Source organism: Ranitomeya imitator, chromosome 10 (genome assembly GCF_032444005.1).
Source record: "Ranitomeya imitator isolate aRanImi1 chromosome 10, aRanImi1.pri, whole genome shotgun sequence".
NCBI lineage: Eukaryota > Metazoa > Chordata > Amphibia > Anura > Dendrobatidae > Ranitomeya > Ranitomeya imitator.
In genome coordinates this window covers 139757056-139784788 of record NC_091291.1, presented here as the reverse complement: position 1 = coordinate 139784788, position 27733 = coordinate 139757056, and the positions used below count along the sequence as shown (strand labels likewise).

General features: G+C 46.9%; 1 protein-coding gene across 3 annotated transcripts in view; it reads right to left on the bottom strand.

Moving 5' to 3' along the window:
* Positions 1-3188: 3188 nt before the first annotated feature.
* The window catches only part of LOC138651267 (tumor necrosis factor receptor superfamily member 8-like), a 39149-nt gene continuing 14604 nt past the window's right edge, over positions 3189-27733 (bottom strand). For all 3 annotated transcript variants that reach the window (XM_069741333.1, XM_069741335.1, XM_069741334.1), the window contains exons 3-11: positions 20518-20599; positions 20145-20273; positions 19298-19453; positions 19085-19178; positions 6932-7200; positions 4626-4736; positions 4480-4502; positions 3988-4129; positions 3189-3898 (exon numbers count right to left, since the gene is read on the bottom strand). In XM_069741333.1, coding sequence (XP_069597434.1) covers positions 3672-3898; positions 3988-4129; positions 4480-4502; positions 4626-4736; positions 6932-7200; positions 19085-19178; positions 19298-19453; positions 20145-20273; positions 20518-20599 — 1233 coding nt within the window. In that variant the 3' untranslated portion in view covers positions 3189-3671. The remainder of the gene's footprint in view (positions 3899-3987; positions 4130-4479; positions 4503-4625; positions 4737-6931; positions 7201-19084; positions 19179-19297; positions 19454-20144; positions 20274-20517; positions 20600-27733) is intronic.

Genomic DNA, 27733 nt, shown 5'->3' with positions numbered 1-27733 from the left:
ATCCTGGAGTATCTAAAGACACAAAAGAGAATAGTAAAACCAAAAACACTCAGTTTGAAAAAATTTTTTGCAGTAATCCGCAAGTGCTAGTAAAAGATGTAAAAAACAGGGTATTTGGTTGATACGTTTTTTGCAAAAAATGTATACTAAGCTGCTCTACCAAACTTCACGGTATACCCATATCAGAGCAGTCCTAACTAATGTATGCAATCCCTATCTGATGTATTTAAAAACCTGATCATCTGTATATTACCTGTGTGAACAGTATTTTTTTCAAACTGAGTGTTTTTGGTTTTACTATTCTCTTTTGTGTCTTCAGGTTTCTTGGTGGTGTGTGAACATGTTCTTACAGACTTGTTCACTGTGCAAGTAGCCCATGTGTTCCTGTTTCCATCCTGGAGTATCTAGCAGTAACCGATCCCTGGAAGATAGATAACGCCCTATTCGTGTCCTATCAGGGTAGTAGGAAAGGTCATAGAGCATCGAAATCTACTTTAGATGGATCAGGGAGGCTCTCTCTGGCATACATCTCAAAGGGCAAGCCGGCGCCTGAAGGTCTAAAAGCGCATTCCACTAGAGCTATGGCGGCTTCGTGGGCGGAGAGGTTGGAGGTGTCGATCGACCAAATTTGTAAGGCTACTACTTGGCCTTCCCCAAACACATTCTTTAACCACTATAGATTGAACCTGGGTGCCTTTTCTGACCTCTCTTTTGGTGTAAGGGTGCTGCAAGCTGTAGTCCCTCCCTAGTTAGTTAATCTCTGTAATTCTCTCCGTAGTGCTGTCATGGACGACCGATAAAGTCTTAGTTACTCACCGGTTAACGGTGTTTTTCGGAGTCCATGACAGCACCTGTACATACCCTCCCGTCTTCTTAAGTTCTGGGTGTACACCTCTTCCTTTGTTTATATAATTCATGGGTAGTGAATAGTTAGTTATTGTATCATTGTTTATTATGTATGCTATTAACCTTGGTGGTCCTCTTGTGCTCTGTAAACCAACTGATGCGTGGGAGAGGTGCCGCCCTTGTGTATCTGTAGGTTTCCTGTTCCTGAAGGGCGGATCCCCTCTCTCCGTAGTGCTGTCATGGACTCCGAAAAACACCGTTAACCGGTGGGTAACTAAGACTATTCTGGGCTTTTTTGTGGTTTTTTTTTTGTTGTTTCCCCCCACCCCCAGAGATCCAGACATGCCCAGCAGAAAGCTTTGTGTACCAAGCCTATGTATGAATAGTCTACATTAACGGAGTTCCATGGCTTTTAATCTTGTCTGCCAAATCATTCTATAGGTGACTGGACTGTATATGGCCACAGTAATCCAGATTGTAGCACTGGGTACACCAGGTGCTGCATTGCCTATAAATCGCCATTAGATGGCAGCACATCCACTGTCACCACAGTGGTGATCATGGTTGCGTTGCCTAGAAATCACCACTAGATGGCAGCATATTACACAAGCAAAAGTAAACATTCCTCCAACATAGATTGCCTGATCCATAATCTGGCGCTTGAATAATTGGTAGGTAGGCCTGCAGAGGTTGACAGAATGGACGTCACCACTCTGCTACCAGCTCCATGGTGACATTTCACTTGTGTGACTGCTACCACCTAGTGGTGATGGCCTGTACAAACCATTGACCGATGCAGTCAAGAACTAGGCTCGATCTCCCCCAATAGAGGCAGTCTTGTGTAAATCTCACTGATCTTGTTAATGTCATCCAGCCTGTACATGTACAACTAGTTTGTGCCAAACGCCTTTGATGGCTGAATCCACAGACTTTTGGCGTCAGACACTGAAGTCACTCGCTGCCTGCACTCCTTCCTAATTGCACTTTAATTCGGTGATGATTTAGTGTCTCCTGGTCTCAATGTCCCACTCCAAACCACCAACCTGGTGTCATTTTATTACAGGTTTTGGTAGAAGGTAGTGAAAAGAGGATGGAATACACTGAAAGCAATGGTGGAGACATGTATGGACATCAGAAGGGAGTTCCCACTGGAGAATGAGAACCTGCAAATAAAGAGAAATGCCCCCATTACATGGTGAATCGTTTCATATATATAGCCATGTAAAATCACATTTCTCCACCAGTGGGTGCTGCAGAGCATATCCACCTGTAGCTGACGACAGTACTTGCTGATTTCTAGTCTCTGCATTCAAGGTGAATGTTCCTTTTTTTGAGTTTATATTTATTGCAAAGTTTTTGCTAAACATTTTTGCAATTGCATTTTACCAAGTTCTGCACCGTTTTGATTTCTACAGTTTCCTGACTGTGCACAGGCGGCAGAATAAGTTGGCTGAGAATTGTTCCAGGAGCTCGTTCTGAGCGCAGCCTCTCTCTTCCTTCTGAGCGCAGCCTCTCTCTTCCTTCTGAGCGCAGCCTCTCTCTTCCTTCTGAGCGCAGCCTCTCTTCCTTCTGAGCGCAGCCTCTCTCTTCCTTCTTGTGAGCGCAGCCTCTCTTCTGAGCACAGCCTCTCTCTTCCTTCTTGTGAGCGCAGCCTCTCTCTTCCTCCTGAGCGCAGCCTCTCGCTTCCTTCTGAGCGCAGCCTCTCTCTTCCTTCTGAGCGCAGCCTCTCTCTTCCTTCTGAGCGCAGCCTCTCTTCCTTCTGAGCGCAGCCTCTCTCTTCCTTCTTGTGAGAGCATCCTCTCTTCTGAGCACAGCCTCTCTCTTCCTTCTGAGCGCAGCCTCTCTCTTCCTTCTGAGCGCAGCCTCTCTCTTCCTTCTGAGCGCAGCCTCTCTTCCTTCTGAGCGCAGCCTCTCTCTTCCTTCTTGTGAGAGCATCCTCTCTTCTGAGCACAGCCTCTCTCTTCCTTCTGAGCGCAGCCTCTCTCTTCCTTCTGAGCGCAGCCTCTCTTCCTTCTGAGCGCAGCCTCTCTCTTCCTTGTGAGCGCAGCCTCTCTTCTGAGCACAGCCTCTCTCTTCCTTCTTGTGAGCGCAGCCTCTCTCTTCCTCCTGAGCGCAGCCTCTCTCTTCCTTCTGAGCGCAGCCTCTCTCTTCCTTCTGAGCGCAGCCCTTCACTTGCTTCTGAGCTCCTCTTCGCTTTCATTCCTGATTTATGACCATGTGAAAGTTGAGCAGACCTTAGAGAAGGGCTCAGGAGAGCCAAGAGATATAAGCTCTTCCATCACAATGATGGATTCTCCGTTACCCCCTTCCGCAGCTGCTGCATCACAGAAGATATAAAGGTGAACAGTACAAAAATTTTAATATAACCAAATTACAATTTTTTTTTAGCCTAAAATACACGCAGACAAGCAAACTACTCTCCTGAAGACGTCCATGTTACAGGACACACATTACTTGAACATTTTTCTTTTTTTTTTTTTCTTTCCCCCTTTCTTCTCCAAATCTCTCTTCTGAATCTGACTTGTGTGACATCCCGTCATGTTGGGAGTGGCTGCACTGAGGAACCATCCGGTGACACAGACCTATGGCCTCATGAACTGGAGGAGTTTTTAACAATCCAGGGCGAGGTGTTTTTTTTTTTTGAAGGACCCCGGTTCCTCTGGTCATTGATGCACATTTACTACACAGGTGGTGACAGTTTAGGGGTCACTGCAGCGAAGTCTCAGAATCCAGTGATCTCTTTCTACACCCGACACCTGGGCAGCTGTAGGTGACCTGGTAATCGCCGTCGTACCAAAGGTCTCCATTGTTGTCCTGTGCCAGCCTTACACTTCCAGGATGGCCTTGGCAGCGCTTGCCTCTCTCTCTTCCTCTTCTATAGAAATCATGAGATCATTTGCTGACAACGTGCTAGATTCCTGCTCCGGGTAATGTGACGCCAGTAGGGGGCTCTCTCGGCTGTCACCTTCCGTCATTACTGATCTCCATCGAGGAGGAACTTCTGAGATGGAGCCGACGAGGACGGTGTCCGCATTCATGATGTAGATGTGTTCTAGGAAAGATAGAAAGGAGAAGCATGGGCGGAGAGATCGGGATAGAAGATAAATGATCGATATGAGACGTAATAGATCCACTGCTCACCGATCCGGTTGTTCATTAGGTCTCTTTCTTGTGTTCCGTGGTTTCCCTCCATTGTTCCGTCGCTCTCCTTCCTCTCACTCTCGGGGGTTACGTTTTCCTTTTGCAATAGATTCTCCTGGGTATTTACATCCGTGACTCTCCCCTATACAATCCGGGCAGAAGATGGCAAAATATTATCCCATAGTTATGTGAGGATGTAAAGAAGAAAAAAAAGCCACGATGTTACATGTAGCAGAGATAGGAGAGGGATCCCATGTACCCAAATATTAATAGTCCCATTACCCCACAGCAAGAGCTAGAATTGGGGACAGTTTCCACTGAATTACAGAAGAGACACACTCCAGGCGAGTGATACATTGTGTTATATTGTGTAATACTCAGTGCAGGATCCGCGTGGGTGGAGCATGACACATTCTCTATGCTCCGCCCCCCAGGAACCTCCACTGGGAATAGCACACAGTATAGGTTGTTAGCCCTGTATATTACACTTACCACAAGCTCAGGCTGGATGAAATCTAGAAGAAGAAAAAAAAAAGAACACCATCAATTTGATTTGTAAGAAGTTCAGCAGCCAATCAGGTCCCAGCTTCTGCTTATTGATCAGATCCCCCCCGTTATCCTCCCCGGCAGGTACTTACTCTTCCAGAGCTTGAGGTTACAGATATTCTGCTGCCAGTAGAGGAGGAAGGCGACGAGCAGCGAGACGGCGCAGATGATAGCGGCCACCACATACACCGCGCTCCGCTTCCCTGCGGGACACACAACATCTTCTCAAGAGACTTTACCAGAAAGGTGAGAATCCTCAACACATCTAATACAAGAAAACATTCACAGGACAAGCGGCCGCAGCTGCTGAGGGGGACAGGGCATGCTGGGAGCAGTAGTTCCATAGCTGCACGACGTTGGTCTAATAGGGACTCACTGGTTTTATATAAAGGAAACAATGTCCTGCAACTTTATAACATACTCTGCGTTCAAATTCTTCATTGCAAGATCTCTGCTGTCAGTGAAAGACATTGAGGGTATGTGCACACGCTGCGGATTTTGCTGCGGATCCGCAGCGGTTTCCCATGCGTTTACAGTATAATGTAAACCTATGGGAAACGAAATCCGCAGTGCACATGCTGCGGAAAAAACGGCACGGAAACGCAGTGGTTTACATTCCGCAGCATGTCAATTCTTTGTGCGGATTCCGCTGCGGGTTTACACCTGCTCCAATAGAAAACTGCAGGTGTAAACCCGCAGCGGAATCTGCAATAGAAACCGCGATAAATCCACAGGAAAAACCGCAGCGGTTTTGCACTGCGGATTTATCAAATCCGCTGCGGAAAAATCCACAGCCCTCACAGATACGTTTGTACATACCCTCAGTGACCCTGTCCACAACTAGTCCAGTGTAGACCATGCTCTGTGAGCTGAACCAATCAGATCTCTGCTACCTTGTTACAATGTATCTATGTGGAGTGCAGTCGATGTATCTCACAGAGCAATATCTACACACACAGAGCATTGTCAACACACAGCAATGTCTGCACACAGAGCATTGTCTACACACAGAAATATCTACACACAGCAATGTCTACACAGCAATGTCTACACACAGCATTGTGTACACACAGCAATGTCTACACACAGCATTGTGTACACACAGCAATGTCTACACAGCATTGTGTACACACAGCAAGGTCTACACACAGAGCAAAGTCTACACAGAGCATTGTTTACACACACAGCATTGTCTACACACAGAGCATTGTTTACACACACAGAGCAATGTTTACACACAGAGTATTGTCTACACTGGATCCACTTCTCAGGGGAGAGAGCAGGACCAGCTGTGTACAAGACCTGCAGTCTCTGAATGGAAGCAAGAGTCTTCTCATTCATTGACAGCAATCAGATGTCTTGGAAATGAAATGGTGATGAATTAAAACACAAAGGAGCCGATATATATAACAGTTTGCGCCCAGAAAACTGGAGGAAAACTATGAAATCTCGTACAACTTGTGCAGCTCACAGTTGTGCAACGATTTTGTAACTTTTGCGTCCTTACACCCGTGTTGGTTATTTTTTTGAAAAGTGGGTTGAGCTTAGCAGTAGTGGGCGTGGTCTGACATTAATCTTAATTTAATTACACAAAATGGCAAACATCTTTATAGAATTGACGCTCCATGGACACAGCAGGTACGGCGTTAGTAACTGGCCATTTAGAAGTGACACCCCCGTTAAGAACTCTTTAGCCATATTGGAGGACGGACAGGTTTATTTGATATTCCCATATTTTTTTTTCTTTACAAAGCACTGTATCTGCATGACTATTGCTAGTATTCAGTACAACTTAAATGTTCTTTCTTGTACCCTTTGTGCATCACACAGCTAAATAGGTGGTCTTATTCCTGTCTGCTAAAACTAGATTTTCCGTCCGCACCCTGCTTCTCCCCAGTGCTGCAGACCCTCCCTCACTCTGCTGTTTGTTTATTGCAGAAATATAGATATCAAAAAGAACAATTTTTATTTCTATGGATGAGGTGACCAATGACAGTTGTGAATGTAGCAACGCTGACCCATTATGTGACCAATATTAAAGTCCACATCTCCAGAATATGATTATGCTGCCCCTGCACGTATAGCAGAGCTGAGCATTGAATAGCTGAGCTGTGCGACAACAGGGCTCTCAGGATCCCGTGAGAGTGTCTGGGGCTGATTTATTAGACAGGGCTGTAGGTGCATCTGTTTGTCATGAATTAGACAGGGTCATTAGGTACAAATGCAGCTGGTGTCAGTGAGATGTCCGGTACAGCATAGCTGAGCTGTGCTGCAACCTGAGTATCAGATGATTTATTAGGGTCATTAGGCGATCTGAGTGACAGCATTAAAACAGACAATTAAAAAATGAGAGCACATTAGGATTTGGGGAATAAGCCTTTAAGAATTGAATGTGTACCTGTCTCATATATGTCCCTTGTGGTTATACTAGTGAAAGTCCCAGAGGTCGTGGTGTCTGGGGTGGTGGTGTGAGGGGTCGTGCTGCTGGAGGTGGTGCTACCGGAGGTGGTGCTGCCGGAGGTGGTGCTACCGGTGGAGGTGATGACGTATCTTGTAGATCTCACATCTGGGCGCAGGGTGTAGTTCTTGCTTGATATCGGCCCTCCGCACAGAGCATCAGTCGTGGTGCTGCCCCTCCTAGTGGTGACTAGATGTAATTTATCACAACTAAATAAAAGAAAAAAAATGAATGAATTAAGAATAAGTAGGAACGATGATAATCTGATAATTGCTTGTGTGCACGAGCTCTAACTCAGATGAGGGTATAAACATTTTTCTGTCTTTTTTACATATTTGTCTTTATATTGTCCCGTATGTGATACAGTCACATTTTGTGGCCACTGTATAAATCAGTCTGACATCTTTTTTAAGTTTCGCAAAAAAATACAGAAGCCTCGTTCAGTTTCTTGCGCAATTTGTCTAAGAAAAATCTTTGTTTTTTAAGTTCAAGCTGAAGATTTCCTCCAAAAAAATCAGACATGAGCGATGCATGCCGCAATTTTAGTCACACGGACCGCGCATATCTGAATTGTGCCATGACTAATATCGATCCATTGAGGTTCGCCAGACCCTGCATGAAGATGGAAAATACGCAGCTCTGAGCTTATTATATGACATCTACATCTTATTTCTTTGCGGTCAGTGAATATTTTAATTCACTGACAGCAATCAGAGAACTTGACTATGAACGGTATCTAGAAGGAAAGTTATCAGTGACAATAATTTACTATTTCTCCAGTCACCTTCCACGACAGTCACCTTGGAGGATGTCTCCACGCCCTAATGGGGGACAGGAAACACAAAGAGGTTAAATATCCCTCCCCTTCCTGCTATCTCCAGTGTTTTTTCCTGTCCCCCAGTGGGGCATGGAGAGGTCCGTCTAGGTGCTGCCGTGGCCGGTGAGCGAAGCCCTATGAGCGTTACTGTAGAAGCCGGGCGGTCCGAGGTCGGAGATTTCCCCTCTCCTCCTCCAGATGACTGCTCCGGTCTCCATGCTCTTGTGACTCGGGACCCCCTTCCCGCCCCTCTTCGGGAGGTAAAGCGGGGCGGTGACTGCAGCCTGGGTCCTCTCTGAGCTCCCCGATGTCGTCCTCCCCTGCAGCCGCATGCGCCGGAAGTGACGTCGGCGCACACCGGAAGTGAGGCCAGCATTCGCTTCCGGGTTCGCATCTCGGCGCCATGCTGATTGCGCGCGCGGTTTGCGGACAGGGTTCTGCACCTACATTACTTCGCTACTGGGGTCGTTCCTTAGGATCTTCCCTGCGGATCATGGGAGGAGGAGCACACAACTGACGCTGGACCTCGGTCCCTTTATATCCTGGTCGGGAGCCTCCAGGGAAGACGCAGAGTCTCTGTCTTGTGTGACTGATGACAGGTCTGACCATGGACGGCGACAAACCTACAGCTGCATCTGCAGATCCCAGCGTTCACCCTCCTACCGTGATTAGCGGGGCCGGTCCCTTACTGTCCGGGCTTGATACCTATGGGCCACTTAGTATGCCTTCTCTCTCTTTTAGGGAGAAAAGGTCTCTACCCCTAAGAGCAAACCCAGCCGAAAGTGTGGTGTTTGTGGTTCCAGGCTCCCTTCAGCTTATAAGAAGACCTGCATGGATGATATACTACGTGTCGAACAGCCCTCTCTCCTGGATAGTATAAAAACTTCCATCAAGCAGGAGGTGCAAACCTCCATGGCAGCCCTTTCCCAGCCCCCAGTGCCTCATCCCCCTCCCCCTAAAAAGAGGAAATTGGCACCGGCTGAATCTGACTCAGGCGAAATGCATACCTCAGGGTCAGAGGACATTTGGGAAAATGAGGGCTTCACATCCACCCCTACGCCGGATAATAAAAAATACTATTTCTCTTCCGAGGATATGGAAGAACTAGTTTCCATAGTGAGAAACACCATGGGGGTTGAGGAAGTAGAGGTGAAACATTCAATTCATGATGAGATGATTGGGGGGCTGAAACCCAGGGGTAAAAAAGGGTTTCCGGTTCATGAAAATGTCCAGAACCTTATATTTCAGGAATGGTCTTCCCCAGAAAAGGGACTTAGTATACCCTTGGAGTTAAAAAAAAAATCTCTTTCCCCTTGAAGGTGATAGTTCTATTTGGGAAATCCCTAGGGTGGACGTCCAGGTCTCTAAAATAACCAAAAAGACGTCCCTCCCCTTTGAGGATTCCTCCCAATTAAAAGATCCAATGGATCGGAAAATTGAAAGCCACCTGAAAAAATCCTGGGAAACCTCTAATCTCAGCGAACCAATCAGACCTTGGAAACATATCTGAGGTGCTTTGTTTCTGCTGATCAGGATGACTGGGTGTCCTTTTTGCCTTTGGCTGAGTTCGCCCTTAATAATCGGGCCAGCTCGGCTACCTTGGTTTCACCGTTTTTCTGCAATTCTGGGTTCCATCCTCGTTTCTCTTCTGGACAGGTTGAGTCTTCGGATTGTCCTGGTGTGGATACTGTGGTGGACAGGTTGCAGCAGATTTGGACTCAGGTAGTGGACAATTTGACCTTGTCCCAGGAGAAGGCTCAACTTTTCGCTAATCGCAGACGCCGTGTGGGTCCCCGACTTCGTGTTGGGGATCTGGTTTGGTTATCTTCTCGTCATATTCCTATGAAGGTTTCCTCTCCTAAGTTTAAACCTCGTTTTATTGGTCCGTATAGGATTTCTGAGGTTCTTAATCCTGTGTCTTTTCGTCTGACCCTTCCAGATTCTTTTTCCATACATAACGTATTCCATAGGTCATTGTTGCGGAGATACGTGGCACCTATGGTTCCATCTGTTGAGCCTCCTGCCCCGGTTTTGGTGGAGGGGGAATTGGAGTATATTGTGGAGAAGATTTTGGATTCTCGTGTTTCAAGACGGAAACTCCAGTATCTGGTTAAATGGAAGGGTTATGCTCAGGAAGATAATTCCTGGGTTTTTGCCTCTGATGTCCATGCTCCCGATCTTGTTCGTGCCTTTCATGTGGCTCATCCTGGTCGGCCTGGGGGCTCTGGTGAGGGTTCGGTGACCCCTCCTCAAGGGGGGGGTACTGTTGTGAATTCTGTGGCAGAGTTCACTCCTGTGGTCACAAGTGGTACTTCGGCTGATTCTCTCTGGGATCTTCCGTTTGTGGAGGAAAGTGGTACTGCAGCTTCTGAGTTTCCTCCCTCAGGTGATCTGGTGAGCTCGTTAGCTTCTTCTCTACTTAACTCCACCTGATGCTTTGATCCATGCTTCCTGTCAATGTTCCAGTGTTGGACTTGTTTTTTCCCTGGATCATTCCTGTGGCCTGCTGCTCTGCAAAGCTAAATTTTGCTTTTGTTATTTTGTTGCTATTTTTCGGTCCAGCTTGCTTTATTGGTTTTTCTCGCCTGCTGGAAGCTCTGAGACGCAGAGGGACCACCTCCGTACCGTTAGTCGGTTTGGAGGGTCTTTTTGTCCCCTCTGCGTGGTTATTTATAGGTTTTTGTGCTGACCGCAGAATTATCTTCCCTATCCTCGTTCTGTTCAGCTAGTCGGGCCTCACTTTGCTAAATCTGTTTCATCTCTATGTTTGTATTTTCATCTTACTCACAGTCATTATATGTGGGGGGCTGCCTTTTCCTTTGGGGAATTTCTCTGAGGCAAGGTAGGCTTATTTTTCTATCTTCAGGACTAGCTAGTTTCTCAGGCTGTGACGAGGCGCCTAGGTTCTGGTCAGGAGCGCTCCACGGCTACCTTTAGTGTGGTTTGATAGGATTAGGGATTGCGGTCTGCAGAGTTTCCACGTCTCAGAGCTCGTTCTATTATTTTGGGTTATTGTCAGATCACTGTATGTGCTCTGACCTCCATGTCCATTGTGATTCTGAATTGCCTTTCATAACACAGTGGATCCTTCACACCATACAGTTCAGGCTGAAGTTGGAGTTTGAGAGTCTCCCCCCCAGTGTCTGAGGATTACCCCGTTACAGTCTTCAGACGTCCAAAACTCCTTTGTCCTACAAATACAAGATCTCTTGCGAGAAAAAGTAATTTCTCAGGTGCCCCATCAGTACATAGGCAGAGGCCATTACTCTTGCCTGTTTCTCATAAGGAAACCCTACGGGAAATGCAGGGTCATCATAAACTTAAAACCCCTAAACCAGTTCATAAAATACCGGAGATTCAAGATGGAGTCGATTAAGACGGCAATCCCTCTGATTGGAAAAAACTGGGTGATGGCTACAATAGACCTGAGGGACGCTTACTACCACGTTCCGATCCATCCGGATCACAGGAAGTTCCTCAGGTTCGCAGTCTCCCACATCCAAGGGATCACCCACTTCCAATTCATCACACTACCATTTGGCGTCTCCTCAGCACCGAGGGTGGTTTCAAAAATCATGAGGGAAGCGGTTATATTCATCCGTCTTCAAGGAATATGTGTCGTTCCTTATTTGGACGACTTCCTCATAGTCGCTCCATCGACATCTCTGTTGAACCAGGATGTGTCAAGAACCCTGGAGATCCTCGAATCCCTAGGCTGGATCCCAAATCTTCAAAAATCAGACCTTCACCATTCCCCAAGGAAGAAATTTCTGGGGATCCTCCTAGACTCGGAAACAAGGACATTCTTCCTTCCAGAGGATCGTCAACACGACCTTCGAAAGAGAATCTCAAATTCAAACAGTTGAGGTCACCAACCTTGAGAGAATCCATGTCCATTCTGGGATCGCTGACCTCATGTATTCAGGCAGAATCCCGGGCTCAAGCGCACAACCGAACCCTCCAATCCCACGTCCTTCTATACTCTCGAAGGTACCACAACGTGCTGTCCAGGAGAATTCCGCTTCCCGGACATGTGAAGTCGGCTCTCTCCTGGTGGCTGAATTGCCAAAACCTGCGGAGGGGGTGAGCTGGGATCAGCTCCCCCTAAAAATTCTTTGTACAGATGCCAGCCGAAGAGGTTGGGGAGCTGTGGTGGAGGAAACATATTTTCAGGGATTATGGCCCCTGAACATAAGATCCAGATCTTCGAACCTGAGGGAGCTAACGGCAGTGGAGGAAGCACTGATAGCTGCCTCACATCTAATTCAAAATCATCATGTTCGGGTCTACTCCGACAATGTAACGACAGTAGCCTACCTTCGACACCAAGGGGGCACGAAGTATGCCAGATTAAAACTAATCGCGGAAAGAATATTTTTCTTGGCAGAGAAACACCTGTTGTCTATCTCGGCAACACATCTCAAGGGTTCAGACAATGCCCAGGCGGACTTCCTGAGCAGGAGGGATGTCCATCTGGGAGAATGGTGAAGGAACCAAGCGGTCTTCCTATCCCTGACTGCGAGATGGAGGAGCCCAGACGTCAATTTGTTTGCAAACGCTCAGAATGCAAAAACAAAAACCTCTTTCTCTCTCAGTCCGGCTTATTGAGCTCGGGAGGTAGATGCTTTCGCCCATCCATGGAATTTCAACCTGGCCTATGCCTTCCCACCTATCCCTATGTTGGCGAAAACACTGCAGAAAATCCGATTGGACCAGGTCACAACGATCCTAATTGCTCCAATGTGGGCAGGGCACAGCTGGTACAGCGCACTGATGAACATGGCATTAGAGGGTCCCTTACTTCTACCCCAGACCACCGACCTCCTTTACCAGGGTCCCCTATGTTACTCAGACTTGAACAGACTGAACCTAGCGGCTTGGTTACTGAAGCCAGCATCCTAAAAGCCAGAGGTCTCTCGGACAGGGTAATCCAAACGCTCCAAAAGAGCAGGAAACCAGTGACGAATGCCATCTATGGCAAAGTATGGAAAAAGTTATCTTCCTGGTGCCTTCCCAATGTCCCTGATCCCTTCCACCCCAACATTGCTCAGATCCTGGACTTTCTCCAGAAAGGGTTGGAGCTAGGTCTTTCCCCAAGCACTCTGAAAGTCCAGATTTCTGCTCTTAGTTCTTTTTTTGACCAAGACCTGGCGGGCCACCGCTGGATCAAACGATTTATGACCTCTGCAAGTAAAATACGTCCTAGACTCCCTAACCGGATCCCTCCTGGGATTTAAATTTAGTACTCAACAGTCTAACGCAGGCTCCTTTCGAGCCCTTGTCCTCAATATCTTTTAACCCCTTCATGACCCAGCCTATTTTGACCTTAAAGACCTTGCCATTTTTTGCAATTCTGACCAGTGTCCCTTTATGAGGTAATAACTCAGGAACGCTTCAACGGATCCTAGCGGTTCTGAGATTGTTTTTTCGTGACATATTGGGCTTCATGTTAGTGGTAAATTTAGGTCAATAAATTCTGCGTTTATTTGTGATAATAACGGAGATTTGGCGAAAATTTTGAAAATTTCGCAATTTTCACATTTTGAATTTTTATTCTGTTAAACCAGAGAGTTATGTGACACAAAATAGTTAATAAATAACATTTCCCACATGTATACTTTACATCAGCACAATTTTGGAAACAAAATTTTTTTTTGCTAGGAAGTTATAAGGGTTAAAATTTGACCAGCGATTTCTCATTTTTACAACGAAATTTACAAAACCATTTTTTTTAGGGACCACCTCCCATTTGAAGTCAGTTTGAGGGGTCTATATGGCTGAAAATACCCAAAAGTGACACCATTCTAAAAACTGCACCCCTCAAGGTACTCAAAACCACATTCAAGAAGTTTATTAACCCTTCAGGTGCTTTACAGCAGCAGAAGCAACATGGAAGGAAAAAATGAACATTTAACTTTTTAGTCACAAAAATTATCTTTTAGCAACAATTTTTTTATTTTCCCAATGGTAAAAGGAGAAACTGAACCACGAAAGTTGTCCAATTTGTCCTGAGTATGCTGATACCTCATATGTGGGGGTAAACCACTGTTTGGGCGCACGGCAGGGCTTGGAAGGGAAGGAGCGCCATTTGACTTTTTGAATGAAAAATTGGCTCCACTCTTTAGCGGACACCATGTCACATTTGGAGAGCCCCCGTGTGCCTAAAAATTGGAGCTCCCCCATAAGTGACCCCATTTTGGAAACTAGACGCCCCAAGGAACTTATCTAGATGCATAGTGAGCACTTTGAACCCCCAGGTGCTTCCAAATTGATCCGTAAAAATGAAAAAGTACTTTTTTTTCACAAAAAAATTCTTTTAGCCTCAATTTTTTCATTTTCACATGGGCAACAGGATAAAATGGATCCTAAAATTTGTTGGGCAATTTCTCCTGAGTACACCAATACCTCACATGTGGGGGTAAACCACTGTTTGGGCACATGGTAAGACTCGGAAGGGAAGGAGCGCCATTTGACTTTTTGAATGAAAAATTATCTCCATCGTTAGCAGACACCATGTCGCGTTTGGAGAGCCCCTGTGTGCCTAAACATTGGCGCTCCCCCACAAGAGACCCCATTTTGGAAACTAGACCCCCCAAGGAACTTATCTAGATGCCTAGTGAGCACTTTAAACCCTCAGGTGCTTCACAAATTGATCTGTAAAAATGAAAAAGTACTTTTTTTTCACAAAAAAATTATTTTCGCCTCAATTTTTTCATTTTCACATGGGCAATAGGATAAAATGGATCATAAAATTTGTTGGGCAATTTCTCCCGAGTACGCCGATACCTCATATGTGGGGGTAAACCACTGTTTGGGCACACGGCAGGGCTCGGAAGGGAAGGCGCGCCATTTGACTTTTTGAATGGAAAATTAGCTCCAATTGTTAGCGGACACCATGTCGCGTTTGGAGAGCCCCTGTGTGCCTAAACATTGGAGATCCCCCAGAAATTACCCCATTTTGGAAACTAGACCCCCAAAGAAACTAATCTAGATGTGTGGTGAGCACTTTGAACCCCCAAGTGCTTCACAGAAGTTTATAATGCAGAGCCGTGAAAATAATAAATACGTTTTCTTTCCTCAAAAATAATTATTTAGCCCAGAATTTTTTAATTTTCCCAAGGGTAACAGGAGAAATTTGACCCCAAAAGTTGTTGTCCAGTTTCTCCTGAGTACGCTGATACCCCATGTGTGAGGGTAAACCACTGTTTGGGCACACGTCGGGGCTCAGAAGGGAAGTAGTGACTTTTGAAATGCAGACTTTGATGGAATGGTCTGCGGGCGTCACGTTACGTTTGCAGAGCCCCTGGTGTGCCTAAACAGTAGAAACCCCCAACAAGTGACCCCATTTTAGAAACTAGACCCCCCAAGGAACTTATCTAGATATGTGGTGAGCAATTTGATCCCCAAGTGCTTCACAGACGTTTACAACGCAGAGCCGTGAAAATAAAAAATCATTTTTCTTTCCTCAAAAATGATGTTTTAGCAAGCATTTTTTTATTTTCACACTTTTTTTTATTTTGATCACTGAGATATAATCTATCTCAGTGATCAAAATGCACTTTGGAACGAATCTGCCGGCCGGCAGATTCGGCGGGCGCACTGCGCACGCGCCCGCCATTTTGGAAGATGGCGGCGCCCAGGGAGAAGACGGACGGACCCCGGCAGGATCGGTAAGTATGATGGGGTGGGGTGGAGCACGGGGGGGGGGATCGGAGCATGTGGGGGTGGATCGGAGCGCGGGAGGGGTGGAACGGAGCACGGGGGGTGGAACGGAGCACGGGGGTGGATCGGAGTGCAGGGGAGGTGATTGGAGCACGGGGGGGTGATTGGAGCACGGGGGTGAGCGGACAAGAGCACGGGGGGAGCGGAGCACAGGACGGAGGGGAGTCGGAGCAGTGTACCGGACAGATCGGGGGGCTGGGGGGGCGATCGGTGGGGTGGGGTGGGGGCACATTAGTATTTCCAGCCATGGCCGATGATATTGCAGCATCGGCCATGGCTGGATTGTAATATTTCACCAGTTATAATAGGTGAAATATTACAAATCGCTCTGATTGGCAGTTTCACTTTCAACAGCCAATCAGAGCGATCGTAGCCATGGGGGAGTGAAGCCACCCCCCCTGGGCTAAACTACCACTCCCCCTGTCCCTGCAGATCGGGTGAAATGGGAGTTAACCCTTTCACCCGATCTGCAGGGACGCGATCTTTCCATGACGCCACATAGGCGTCATGGGTCGGATTGGCACCGACTTTCATGACGCCTACGTGGCGTCATGGGTCGGGAAGGGGTTAAAACCCTGACTCTTAAGAAAGTTTTTCTGGTGGCAATTACCACGGCTGGACGCATAGGAGAATTGCAGACCCTGTTAATACAGGAACCTTACCTAACTATAAACTCTGATTGTATAGTTTTACCTTTAGATCCCTCCTTTATGCCGAAGGTTGCCTCAGACTTCCATAGGGGTCAAGATATTGTGCTGCCCTCATTTTGCCCAAATCCTTCTAATGCGAAGGAAGAAAATTTTCACACTCTGGATGTCCGCAGAGTGGTCCTCCATTACCTGGAACAATCCAGGAGGGTTGACCAGAATCTTTTTATTCAGTTTTCAGGCCAAAATAAAGGTAGAAAGGCATCTAAGAGCACAATTGCAAACTGGATCAAACAGGCCATTTGTTCAGGGTACTCGATAAAAGATCTTCCTCCTCCTGCCTCACTAAAGGCTCACTCCACCCGGTCGGTCTCTACATCTTGGGCAGCGCGAAGGAACGCTTCATCTGAGCAGATATGCAGAGCGGCGACATGGTCTTCTGTACATACCTTCGCCAGACATTATAGACTGAGCTTTAACAGGGATCTAATATTCGGCAGACGTGTTCTGCAAGCTATGGTCCCTCCCTGAAGAAATCAGTGTTGGATTTACTCCAAGGTGACGGTCGTGGAAGTTGACTGGAGAAAATAGAATTAGACTTACCGGTAATTCGGTTTCTAGGAACTTTCCACGACAGCACTAATTTCCCTCCCTATCTGATATTCCTATTGGATGATTCCTGCTTTTTTGTGGTAACTGTACATGCTTGTGTGTCCAGAAAAAAACACTGGAGAAAGCAGGAAGCGGAGGGGTTATTTAACCTCTTTGTGTTTCCTGTCCCCCATTAGGGCGGGGAGACATCCTCCAAGGTGACTGTCTTGGAAGGTTCCTAGAAACCGAATTACCGGTAAGACTGAGGCCGGCGTCACACTTGCGAGTTTTACGGACGTAAGAGCGCAGAATCTACGTCCGTAAAACTCGCAAAAAATACGGCACAATTATTCTCTATGCCCCTGCTCCTATTTGCCGTATTTTACTGATCAGTATTATACGGCTTTCTACGGCCGTACAAAATCGCAGCATGCTGCGTTTGTCACCGTACTGCGCAAGAAATACGCCAATGAAAGTCTATGGAAGCGTGAAAAATACGGATTACACACGGACAAGCAGTGTGACTTGCGAGAAATACGTAGCGCTGTTAGAGAGAAAAGCCGGCAATTCAGTGCAGTGTACAGTAAAATCACACTGACAGCTTCCAGTCCAATAGGTAGAATAAATGTGTACACATAGAATAGGTATATATATATATATATGTCAGTGAGACACATATATGTATATATATTAATATTTATTCCAGCGCTATACAGCTTGAAAGCCGGTAATTCAATTACCGGCTTTTTCTTTCTCCTTCCTAAAACCCGACATGATTTGAGACATGGTTTACATACAGTAAACCATGTCTTCTCTCCATTTTTTTTGCAGATTCCACACTACTAATGTCAGTAGTGTGTATCTGCAAAATTTGGCCGTTCTAGCTCTTAAAATAAAGGGTTAAATGGCGGAAAAAATTGGCGTGGGCTCCCGCGCAATTTTCTCCGCCAGAGTAGTAAAGCCAGTGACTGAGGGCAGATATTAATAGCCTGGAGAGGGTCCACGGTTATTGGCCCCCCCCCTGGCTAAAAATATCTGCCCCCAGCCACCCCAGAAAAGGCACATCTGGAAGATGCGCCTATTCTGGCACTTGGCCACTCTCTTCCCATTGCCGTGTAGCGGTGGGATATGGGGTAATGAAGGGTTAATGCCACCTTGCTATTGTAAGGTGACATTAAGCCTAATTAATAATGGAGAGGCGTCAATTATGACACCTATCCATTATTAATCCAATACTAGTAAAGGGTTAAATAAAACACAAACACATTTTTTAAAATTATTTTAATGAAATAAAAACAATGGTTGTTGCAGTATTTTATTCAACGCCCAATCCAGTCACTGAAGACCCTCGTTCTGTGAGTAAAAAAACATAATAAACCAACAATATACTTACCCTCCGCAGATCTGTAACGTCCAACGACGTAAATCCTTCTGAAGGGGTTAAAACATTTTGCAGCAAGGAGCTGTGCTAATGCAGGCTGCTCCTCGCTGCAAAACCCCATGGAATGAGGCTAAAAATAGATCAATGATCTATATTTAGCTTCATTTGCGGTGAGGCGCCCTCTGCTGGCTGTTCATAGATCGTGGGAAATTACCTAGAAAGCTCCATGTCTCAAATCATGTCGGGTTTTAGGAAGGAGAAGGAAAAAGCCGGTAATTGAATTACCGGCTTTCAAGCTGTCTAGCGCTGGAATAAATATTAATATATATACATATATGTGTCTCACTGACATATATATATATATATACCTATTCTATGTGTACACATTTATTCTACCTATTCTAATGTAAGCTGTCAGTGTGATTTTACTGTACACCGCACTGAATTACGGGCTTTTCTCTCTAATATATGTGTCTACTGACACATATATATATATATATATATATATATACATATATATATATATATATATATATATATATATATAGACAGTATATATATATTTTCTTTTCTTTTTGGGACACATGGATCACTTCTATAGCGGTATGTTGGTTTTGCTAGCCTGCGAGAAAACCACGCAGTACGGATGCCATACGGATTACATACGGAGGATGCCATGCGCAAAAAACGCTGACACACCCTGCCTACGGAGGAGCTACGGACCACTTTTTTCGGGACTTTTCAGCGTATTACGGCCGTAATATACGGACCGTATTGTTTTACGCTGTGTGTGACGCCGGCCTAATTCTATTTTCCACACCATAATGCCCTCTGACAAGCTACATGAGGCCGACCTGGGGTAGGGTCACCCACTGCAACTACAGCACATTATGGCCATAGTGACCCCCATACGCCTCCATGGTGCCCGGACTCACTCTGTGTGCGGCTTGCAGACCTCTGTCGTGGATTTCACATCCGAGAAGGTCCCGCTAGGACAAGCTTCACATTCTGTGTTCTTCATAGGAGAACCTATGAAATGTGTATACAGAGAGATATGAGCCCATGATATAGTATGTGGGGTATACAGAGTCGGGTGAAGGTGCATCCTCCGGCCCCATAGGTGCAGGACTATCAGTAGCAGCGGGTACCTTTCTGCTTTACTCCTTGGCCAGGTGGGCACTGTGTGAAGAGGTTGCAGCGGGCACATGTGTTGGGCAGAGGCGAGTGGCAGTAGTAGCCGGCCTTACACTGGCAGATCGCCTCCGTGAGTAAAGTGCAGCTCTGGACGGTCACAAGGGAAGATTCTGGAAAGGAAGAATAAAAACATTGGAACTTTCTTATGTGCTTGTATTTCCCTTATTATGTTGGATATTTTCCATTATCAATATCTCTGCTTGCAGTCTGTTAATAGAAGCTGCCCTGACCTAATCTCACGGCTGAGGTTTCGTCACAGTGTATTCCGTCTAGCCCATCCTCTTTCATGGACTTGTTCATCTTTTTTTGATTTGCACGGAGCCAAATCTGAACCAGCGACTAAAACCGACTCCGGTGACTCATCTGTAGCCGCGGCCGTTCAGATATAAATAGCTGAGAATTTCCTCAGACGGCTGTTATTACGGGCAGGATCCACCGCTTTCTCACTAGAAATGTGCTTATTAATATTAGTGCATTGGGTCAGGGTGACTCGGGAAATGTCTGCGCCACCAAATAACAGCCAGGATGGTGCCGGATTATCAGATATTCTAGATGATGGGACAGCCATACAATAAAATGCTGATAGAAACAGTGACACCAGTGCCGGGGCGATTATTTCCAATATTGACCACCTGACTTATTAAGATCAGTCCCAATGTAGAATCAGATACTAATTGTAAGTACAGACCCAACAGTGTCCTGTGCCGCGGCCCCTCACCCCAGTATTCAGGATATATATATATATATATATACCGTCATCAGTCCATCAGGTTATTCTGCGCACCATGTCCTTACATTTACCTTCCTTGCACCGTCTGCAGGCCGCACACGTGGGACGATTCTTGGACCAGACGATGAACGTGTCGGGCTCAGAACACGACGCACATTCTTTATTAATGTCTTTGACACAAGTGGAGCGCGTCACCAGACCTGGAAATGAGAAGTGATGAAACATCATGGCCTCAAACCAGAGGACAAGGACCAAATCAATGGGGTCTATCACAAAAAAATCAAGAGGACTGTGCAATATAGTATGTGAACCCCAACAAGAGCATCGTCCCTCCCTAAGGTGGGCAAAGGGATCCATCTAATCTGAGCCCAGAGATTTTCATTGGAGCCACTCAGGGGTCTGCCACGTACCCACTCTGCTTCGCGTGGCATGCTCTGGACCTACCCTGAGGACATCTGAAGCAGCAGTCATTCTCTTTCTCATTGTAGTTCTGATTTCCTTGGCAGCTCCGGTGGCCGGCGACTTTCTAGAATGACAACAGAGATAAGCGGAAAATTAGTCAGTGTACCCCCGAGTATGAAGACTATGGGAGACATAATTTCATGTCAATCATCTGTATACTATATGGGCATGGAATTATAAAGATATCCTGCAACATGCTGTGGTAAGAGGACATCTGGCCAGCTCAGACAAAGAATTTACCACCCCACCTAGCTGGTATACAACCTTCTACAGAAAGACCATCATGCGGCCTGAGTCCTTTGTTCAGCCAGATAGGATTTTATAAACAATTTCTGGAAATACTATATGTCCTAGCTGTAGATCGTCTATATTTCCGAGATCCCCAGACTAGGGCATTTGCCTGTCTGGGTCTTGAGTCATTCTAGCAAGCACGGCAAGGGAGATATACAGAACAGCCACTAGCAGCTAGGTAGCAAAATTATGTTTAGTCTCTATGAGTAGTAGGGGCCCGGTCAGATCCAATGGTGCCAGAACCGCTGCCCTAGGACCGTCCAGAAAAGACTTATGACCTTTCCTAGGTTTTGGGAGATTTGTCTCCAAACCTCCAGGGGAGAAGGTGAGTGACCCAGATGGTTAAATGCTTCTGTGCAGAATTTTCTATGGCTTTTACTCTGGGAGGTCACGACGACACATCATTTGAGGACAGGTCTCACACAGAGGGGATCACAAGCCCCTCGTGTCGCAACCCCTCCCCCGCAAGCCAGGCCTCTCAACTAACTGATAACTGACTATATGTTCGGCTATACCTTTTATACTACCACTATTTGTATATCTGACCATTGTGTATATATATAACTATTGTGTATATTATGTACTGTCTAGTGTGCCCTTAAGGGCTAACCTTGGCCGGCTCTTTTATCTCAATCAACGAATCCACACGTCCATTTCTCAGTCTAATCTCACATGCTACTGAGGCGGGTTTCTGACCCAATATCACCCTGATAACGGACCAGGTGTATAACGAACGAGGAATTGGGGGCTGATAAGGTTCTGTTTCACTTGGGCTAGTGAAAGGAGCCTGTCAGGGTTGTGGGCGAGTGTGGTGCCACATCAGTGACTGCGTGGGCCACCTTCTCTCACTCCCTGTGCCTCCCTGGGCCCCGTGTGGACAGGGGAGGGTCTGGGTAAAACTGTGCCAAGCTGACCTTACGTGTCCCTACGGGGTGCGGAATGAGACGTTGGTACAAGTGGGGAGATCTTCCACGTGATCCCGCTGACTTAATAGTGATGTCAGACAGGTGTGGCTTCTTCATGTTTCATCACAAGTCGAGTGTATTATCCAATACCCAGAGTGACAATGTCATTATCCTGTACCCTGAGTGTCAGTGTCATTATCCTGTACCCCGAGTGTCAGCGTCATTATCCTGTACCCCGAGTGTCAGTGTCATTATCCTGTACCCCGAGTGTCAGTGTCATTATCCTGTACCCCGAGTGTCAGCGTCATTATCCTGTACCCCGAGGGTCAGCGTCATTATCCTGTACCCCGAGTGTCAGCGTCATTATCCTGTACTCCGAGGGTCAGCGTCATTATCCTGTACCCCGAGGGTCAACGTCATTATCTTGTACCCCGAGGGTCAGCGTCATTATCCTGTACCCCGAGTGTCAGTGTCATTATCCTGTACCCTGAGGGTCAGTGTCATTATCCTGTACCCTGAGGGTCAGTGTCATTATCTCTCATCCTAAGTGTCAAAATATTGCCGCACATGTAATCTACCTCATAAAACATAGCTGGCAGCAGTGCTTGGGGCAGGGTTTGGGTGATGTAACATTCATTGAGTCCTGTACTCTCTCTCTGCAGCTCTCTCCTCGGCAGCACACTTGTAGCTTTTCTGCTGTGATTGCATTTTATTTAGTTCATTTTCTCATCACTCCTTCCATCGAGCACGGTGTTATATCGGTTAGTGTGTCATCTGTCCGCAGCGTTGCGCAACACTGTGACGTTTCGTGTCACTACACTGATCTGTGGTGTAATTTATATATGGCGGTGCTGGAGGGTCCGGGACCCCTGGAGCTGGAGGGCAGTGGGAAGGACATTAACAGCCTCAGAGCCTTGGCCTGGCAGATGTAGGGCAGCAAACTGAATATTGTCCCCGGATGAAGGAAAGCGTTACTCTGCTGCAACCTGTAGTTCTCCAGCTGTTGTAACACTACAACTCCCAACATGATTTAGAGAAACATTTATCTTCCTCCTTTAAATTATGCGAAGACGAGGACAAAAATGATAGGATTATTGGGGCATCATCCATTACCCCCTAGAAGAATCAGCGATGGCAGTGCCTGCAGAGGACGGCCGGTGCCGGGACTGGCGCACACTCATTCTCCGCTCACCGATCATTTCACAAGCACTAAATACACAGTGACGACTACAGAGATGAATAGGCGATAACAATGGTCACATTTCCAGTACGCTGCTGGAGAAGAAGCATCGATATTACCGGTCACCGAGGTTAGTGATGGGGTGACTTTATTGGGCACTTATTCCTCCCCATTCTGTGCAACTCCTTACACAGCGAGGCTCAACCTGGTATCCTGAGAATCAGATCTAGATGATAAAGGGGTTTCAAGAATTAGATAAACATGATAGCTCTTTTTTCAATGGTTTTTTTTTTTTTTTTTTATGAAAAACAGCGCCTCCCCTGTCCACAGGTTGTGTCTGGTATTGCAGGCATCATTCATTTAAATGGAGCAGAGCTACAATACTAGACACAACCTCTACAAACGAGGGGCCTAACAATGTCTGCACTCCGGATCTAAGCCATTCTGCAGACTAATTGGTAGAAATTCCTCTTTCTATGTGTTTATCATCTATAACGGCGCCTCCTTATGTGGCAGAGAAGGTTTTAGGCCATTCAGGGACTTTTTCATTTCAGCCATGACTGTGGTCTCAACAGGACAGACAAAGTACGCCTGCGCCGGAGCGTGAAGACAAGAAGAGGACGTCATCGTAAGAAGATGGGAGGCCCCGGACCGTGACGTCCATCCGATCCGACCGCACGCCCAGGTGAGTATAATCTAACCTCTTTTTCTCATCTTTCAGGATACATCGGGGCTTATCTACAGCATTACAGAATGCCCCTGATGCCGATGGGCTTAGCTCATCTTCGATTTTGGGGGTGACAGGTTCCCTTTAATTATGTCCCTGTGCACATTGCTGGTCACTTTGCTGTCAGTTTTCTATCACGCAGAGTCCTCCCTCAGTTCGCTCCCCCCTGGCAGACAATCCTAGTGAAATAACACAGAGGAAGTAGCTAACTTCTCCTTTTTGGATGTCAATAGAAATCATTACATCTGCCAAGAAATGTAACAACCAAACAAGGGAATTGTCGCCCCCTAGTGGTGCAGATTCCAAACTGCTCTGGAAATAAAGTAATAAATACGTTATACAGTAATTAGTGATGAGCGAGTGTAGTCATTGCTCGGGTTTTCCAGAGCACGCTCGGGTGGTCTCCAAGTATTTGTAACTGCTCGGAGATTTCATTTTTTTGTTGACTGCAGCTGAACGATTTACAGCTTATACAGGAAAGATATATATCTCGGTACCGTGTAAGCCAGTAGATAGAAAAATATTTAGAATTGAGAGTCCTCAGTAGTTGATACCTTTTAATGGCGAACTGAAAAGATGGTAACAAATTGCAGCTTTCCAGACTACACAGGTCTCTTCATCAGGCAAAGACTAGTCTACGCCTGATGAAGAGACCTGTGTAGTCTGGAAAGCTGCAATTTGTTACCATCTTTTCAGTTCGCCATTAAAAGGTATCAACCACTGAGGACTCTCAATTCTAAATATTTTACAGCTTATAGACAGCTTGACACATGTGGGGATTCCCTAACGACCAGGCAACCCCCACATGTACTCAGGCTGGCTAGTAGCTGTAAATCATGCAGCTGCGTTAAGAAAAACTAAATCTCCGAGCAGTCATAAATACTCGGAGACCACCCGAACATGCTCTGGAAAACCCGAGCACTGAGTATACTCGCTCATCACTAGTTATAATACGTCAGTCTTATTACAGCAGTCGGGGAACTCTCAGCGGCCATTACTGACGCTCCTGTAATGTCACGTGTTATAGGGGGGCTGCAGTCTCACTATGAAAGTGATAGGTATGACAAGAACAGCGCCAACCCTCCAAGACCCCCCGACCCACAACTACATAGATGAGTGTCCCTGCCCAGGACGACTCTGATGATCTGAATGTAGCTATAGCTAGATAAACATCTCGGGGGTCTTCTCTCTCATTGTGGAGACCACCAGGCTGATATATGGAGGCTTACAGCGCGGATATAAGAGCGGTTTGGGGTATTACTGCCATTTGTTACGGGTGGTCTCATCAGCTGCACATGGCTGAGATCGGCGCGCTCTCGCTCTGGTGTCGCCTCTTATCTCTGACTTGTGTGCGGCTCTGGAGATCACTCATCATTCTTCTCAGAAGGAAAAAGCTGAAGAACTTGTGTCACCCCAAAAACCGCAGGAAGCAGCCGTCAGCTTGCGACTCTTTGATGTGTAGAGACTCAGCCCTGGCGGAAGGTTTCATTATAGTCACAGAAGCCACGACACATCGGGTGTTATTCAGCGTCATCGTATTTTACACGGCAAAAACAAGCCGCAAAATTCCCAGATTGACATTCACAACAGCGGCCCGAGCGTCACGTCACAGTCTGCACAGATCAGCCAGAAATCAACAAATCTCTATATAATAAGATTTTACTTCCTATGTTGAGGTTTTCAAGAGCTCTGCTTGCTGTTATGCAGTAGGAATGCAATTAAGAGTCATGTTTTCTGTTATTTATGGCTTTTCACCACCAATAAGTGAATACTTTGCTGCAAGAAATCTTTACACGCACAAATGACAAGTGTCAATTACACGACTCTGCTACATCACAGTGACATCCTGCCTCCACACTGCACCAACGCTCCATGGTACATATATTCAGTGACGTGCAAAAGTTTTAGGCAGATGTGGAAAAATACTGCTGAGAAATCCCTGCAGATACTTCTCCATCATGAAACAGCATCAGGAGGCGCCTGATCGGCTCCAAATGTATTCTGCAGCCGGACAACGACCCCCAACATCCAGCCAAATTCATTAATAACGAGGAGTCCTGGGAGTGATGATCCGGCCCCGGAGCCCTGATCTCACATCATCCCGTCTGTCTGGGATCACATGAAGAGACAGAAGGATCCGCACAAGCCTCATACACAGAAGATCTGGGGTCAGGTCTCCAAGATGTTTGGCACAGTCTCCTACCGAGATCCTCCATAACCTGTGTACAAGTGACCAAGAAGAAGTGAAGGAGGCGACGGGCGGTCACCAGATACTGATGATGGAGGAGACGGGCGGTCACCAGATACTGATGATGGAGGTGACGGGCGGTCACCAGATACTGATGATGGAGGCGACGAGCGGTCACCAGATCCCCATGATGGAGGTGATGGGTGGTCACCAGATACTGATGATGGAGGCGAAGGGCGGTCACCAGATACTGATGATGGAGGTGACGGGCAGTCACCAGATACTGATGATGGAGGTGACAGGCGGTCACCAGATACTGATGATGGAGGTGACAGGTGGTCACCAGATACTGATGATGGAGTTGACGGGCGGTTACCAGATACTGATGATGGAGGCGACGAGCGGTCACCAGATACTGATGGAGTTGACGGGCGGTTACCAGATCCCCATGATGGAGGTGATGGGTGGTCACCAGATACTGATGATGGAGGCGAAGGGCGGTCACCAGATACTGATGATGGAGGTGACGGGCAGTCACCAGATACTGATGATGGAGGTGACAGGCGGTCACCAGATACTGATGATGGAGGTGACAGGTGGTCACCAGATACTGATGATGGAGTTGACGGGCGGTTACCAGATACTGATGATGGAGGCGACGAGCGGTCACCAGATACTGATGGAGTTGACGGGCGGTTACCAGATCCCCATGATGGAGTTCACGGGCGGTTACCAGATACTGATGAGGGAGGTGACGGGCGATCACCAGATACTGATGATGAAGGTGACGGACGATCACCAGATACTGATGATGGAGGCAAAGGGCGGTTACCAGATACTGATGATGGAGGCGATGGGCAGTCACTAGATACTGATGATGGAGGTGACGGGCGATCACCAGATACTGATGATGAAGGTGACAGACGATCACCAGATACTGATGATGGAGGTGACGGGCGGTCACCAGATACTGATGATGGAGGTGACGGGCGGTCACCAGATACTGATGATGGAGGCTATGGGCAGTCACCAGATACTGATGATGGAGGTGATGGGCGATCACCAGATACTGATGATGGAGGTGACGGGCGGTCACCAGATACTGATGATGGAGGCTATGGGCAGTCACTAGATATTGATGATAATGGAGGTGATGGCCGGTCACCAGATACTGATGATGGAGTCGACGGGCAGTCACTATATACTGATGATGGAGGCGACGGGCGGTCACAAGATACTGATGATGGAGGTGACGGGCGGTCACTAGATACTGATGATGGAGGCGACAAGCGGTCACTAGATACTGATGATGGAGATGACGGGCGGTCACCAGATACTGATGATGGTGGCTATGGGCAGTCACTAGATATTGATGATAATGGAGGTGATGGCCGGTCACCAGATACTGATGATGGAGGCGACGGGCAGTCACTATATACTGATGATGGAGGCGACAGGCGGTCACAAGATACTGATGATGGAGGTGACGGGCGGTCACCAGATACTGATGATGGAGGCGACAAGCGGTCACTAGATACTGATGATGGAGATGACGGGTGGTCACCAGATACTGATGATGGAGGCGACGAGCGGTCACCAGATCCTCATGATGGAGGTGACGGGCGATCACCAGATACTGATGATGGAGGTGACAGGCGGTCACCAGATACTGATGATGGAGGTGACGGGCGATCACCAGATAATGATGATGGAGGTGAGGGGTGGTCACCAGATACTGATGATGGAGGCAACGGGTGGTTACCAGATACTGATGATGGAGGTGATGGGTGGTTACCAGATACTGATGATGGAGGTGACGGGCGGTTACCAGATACTGATGATGGAGGTGACGGGCGGTTACCAGATAATGATGATGGAGGCTATGCGCAGTCACTAGATACTGATGA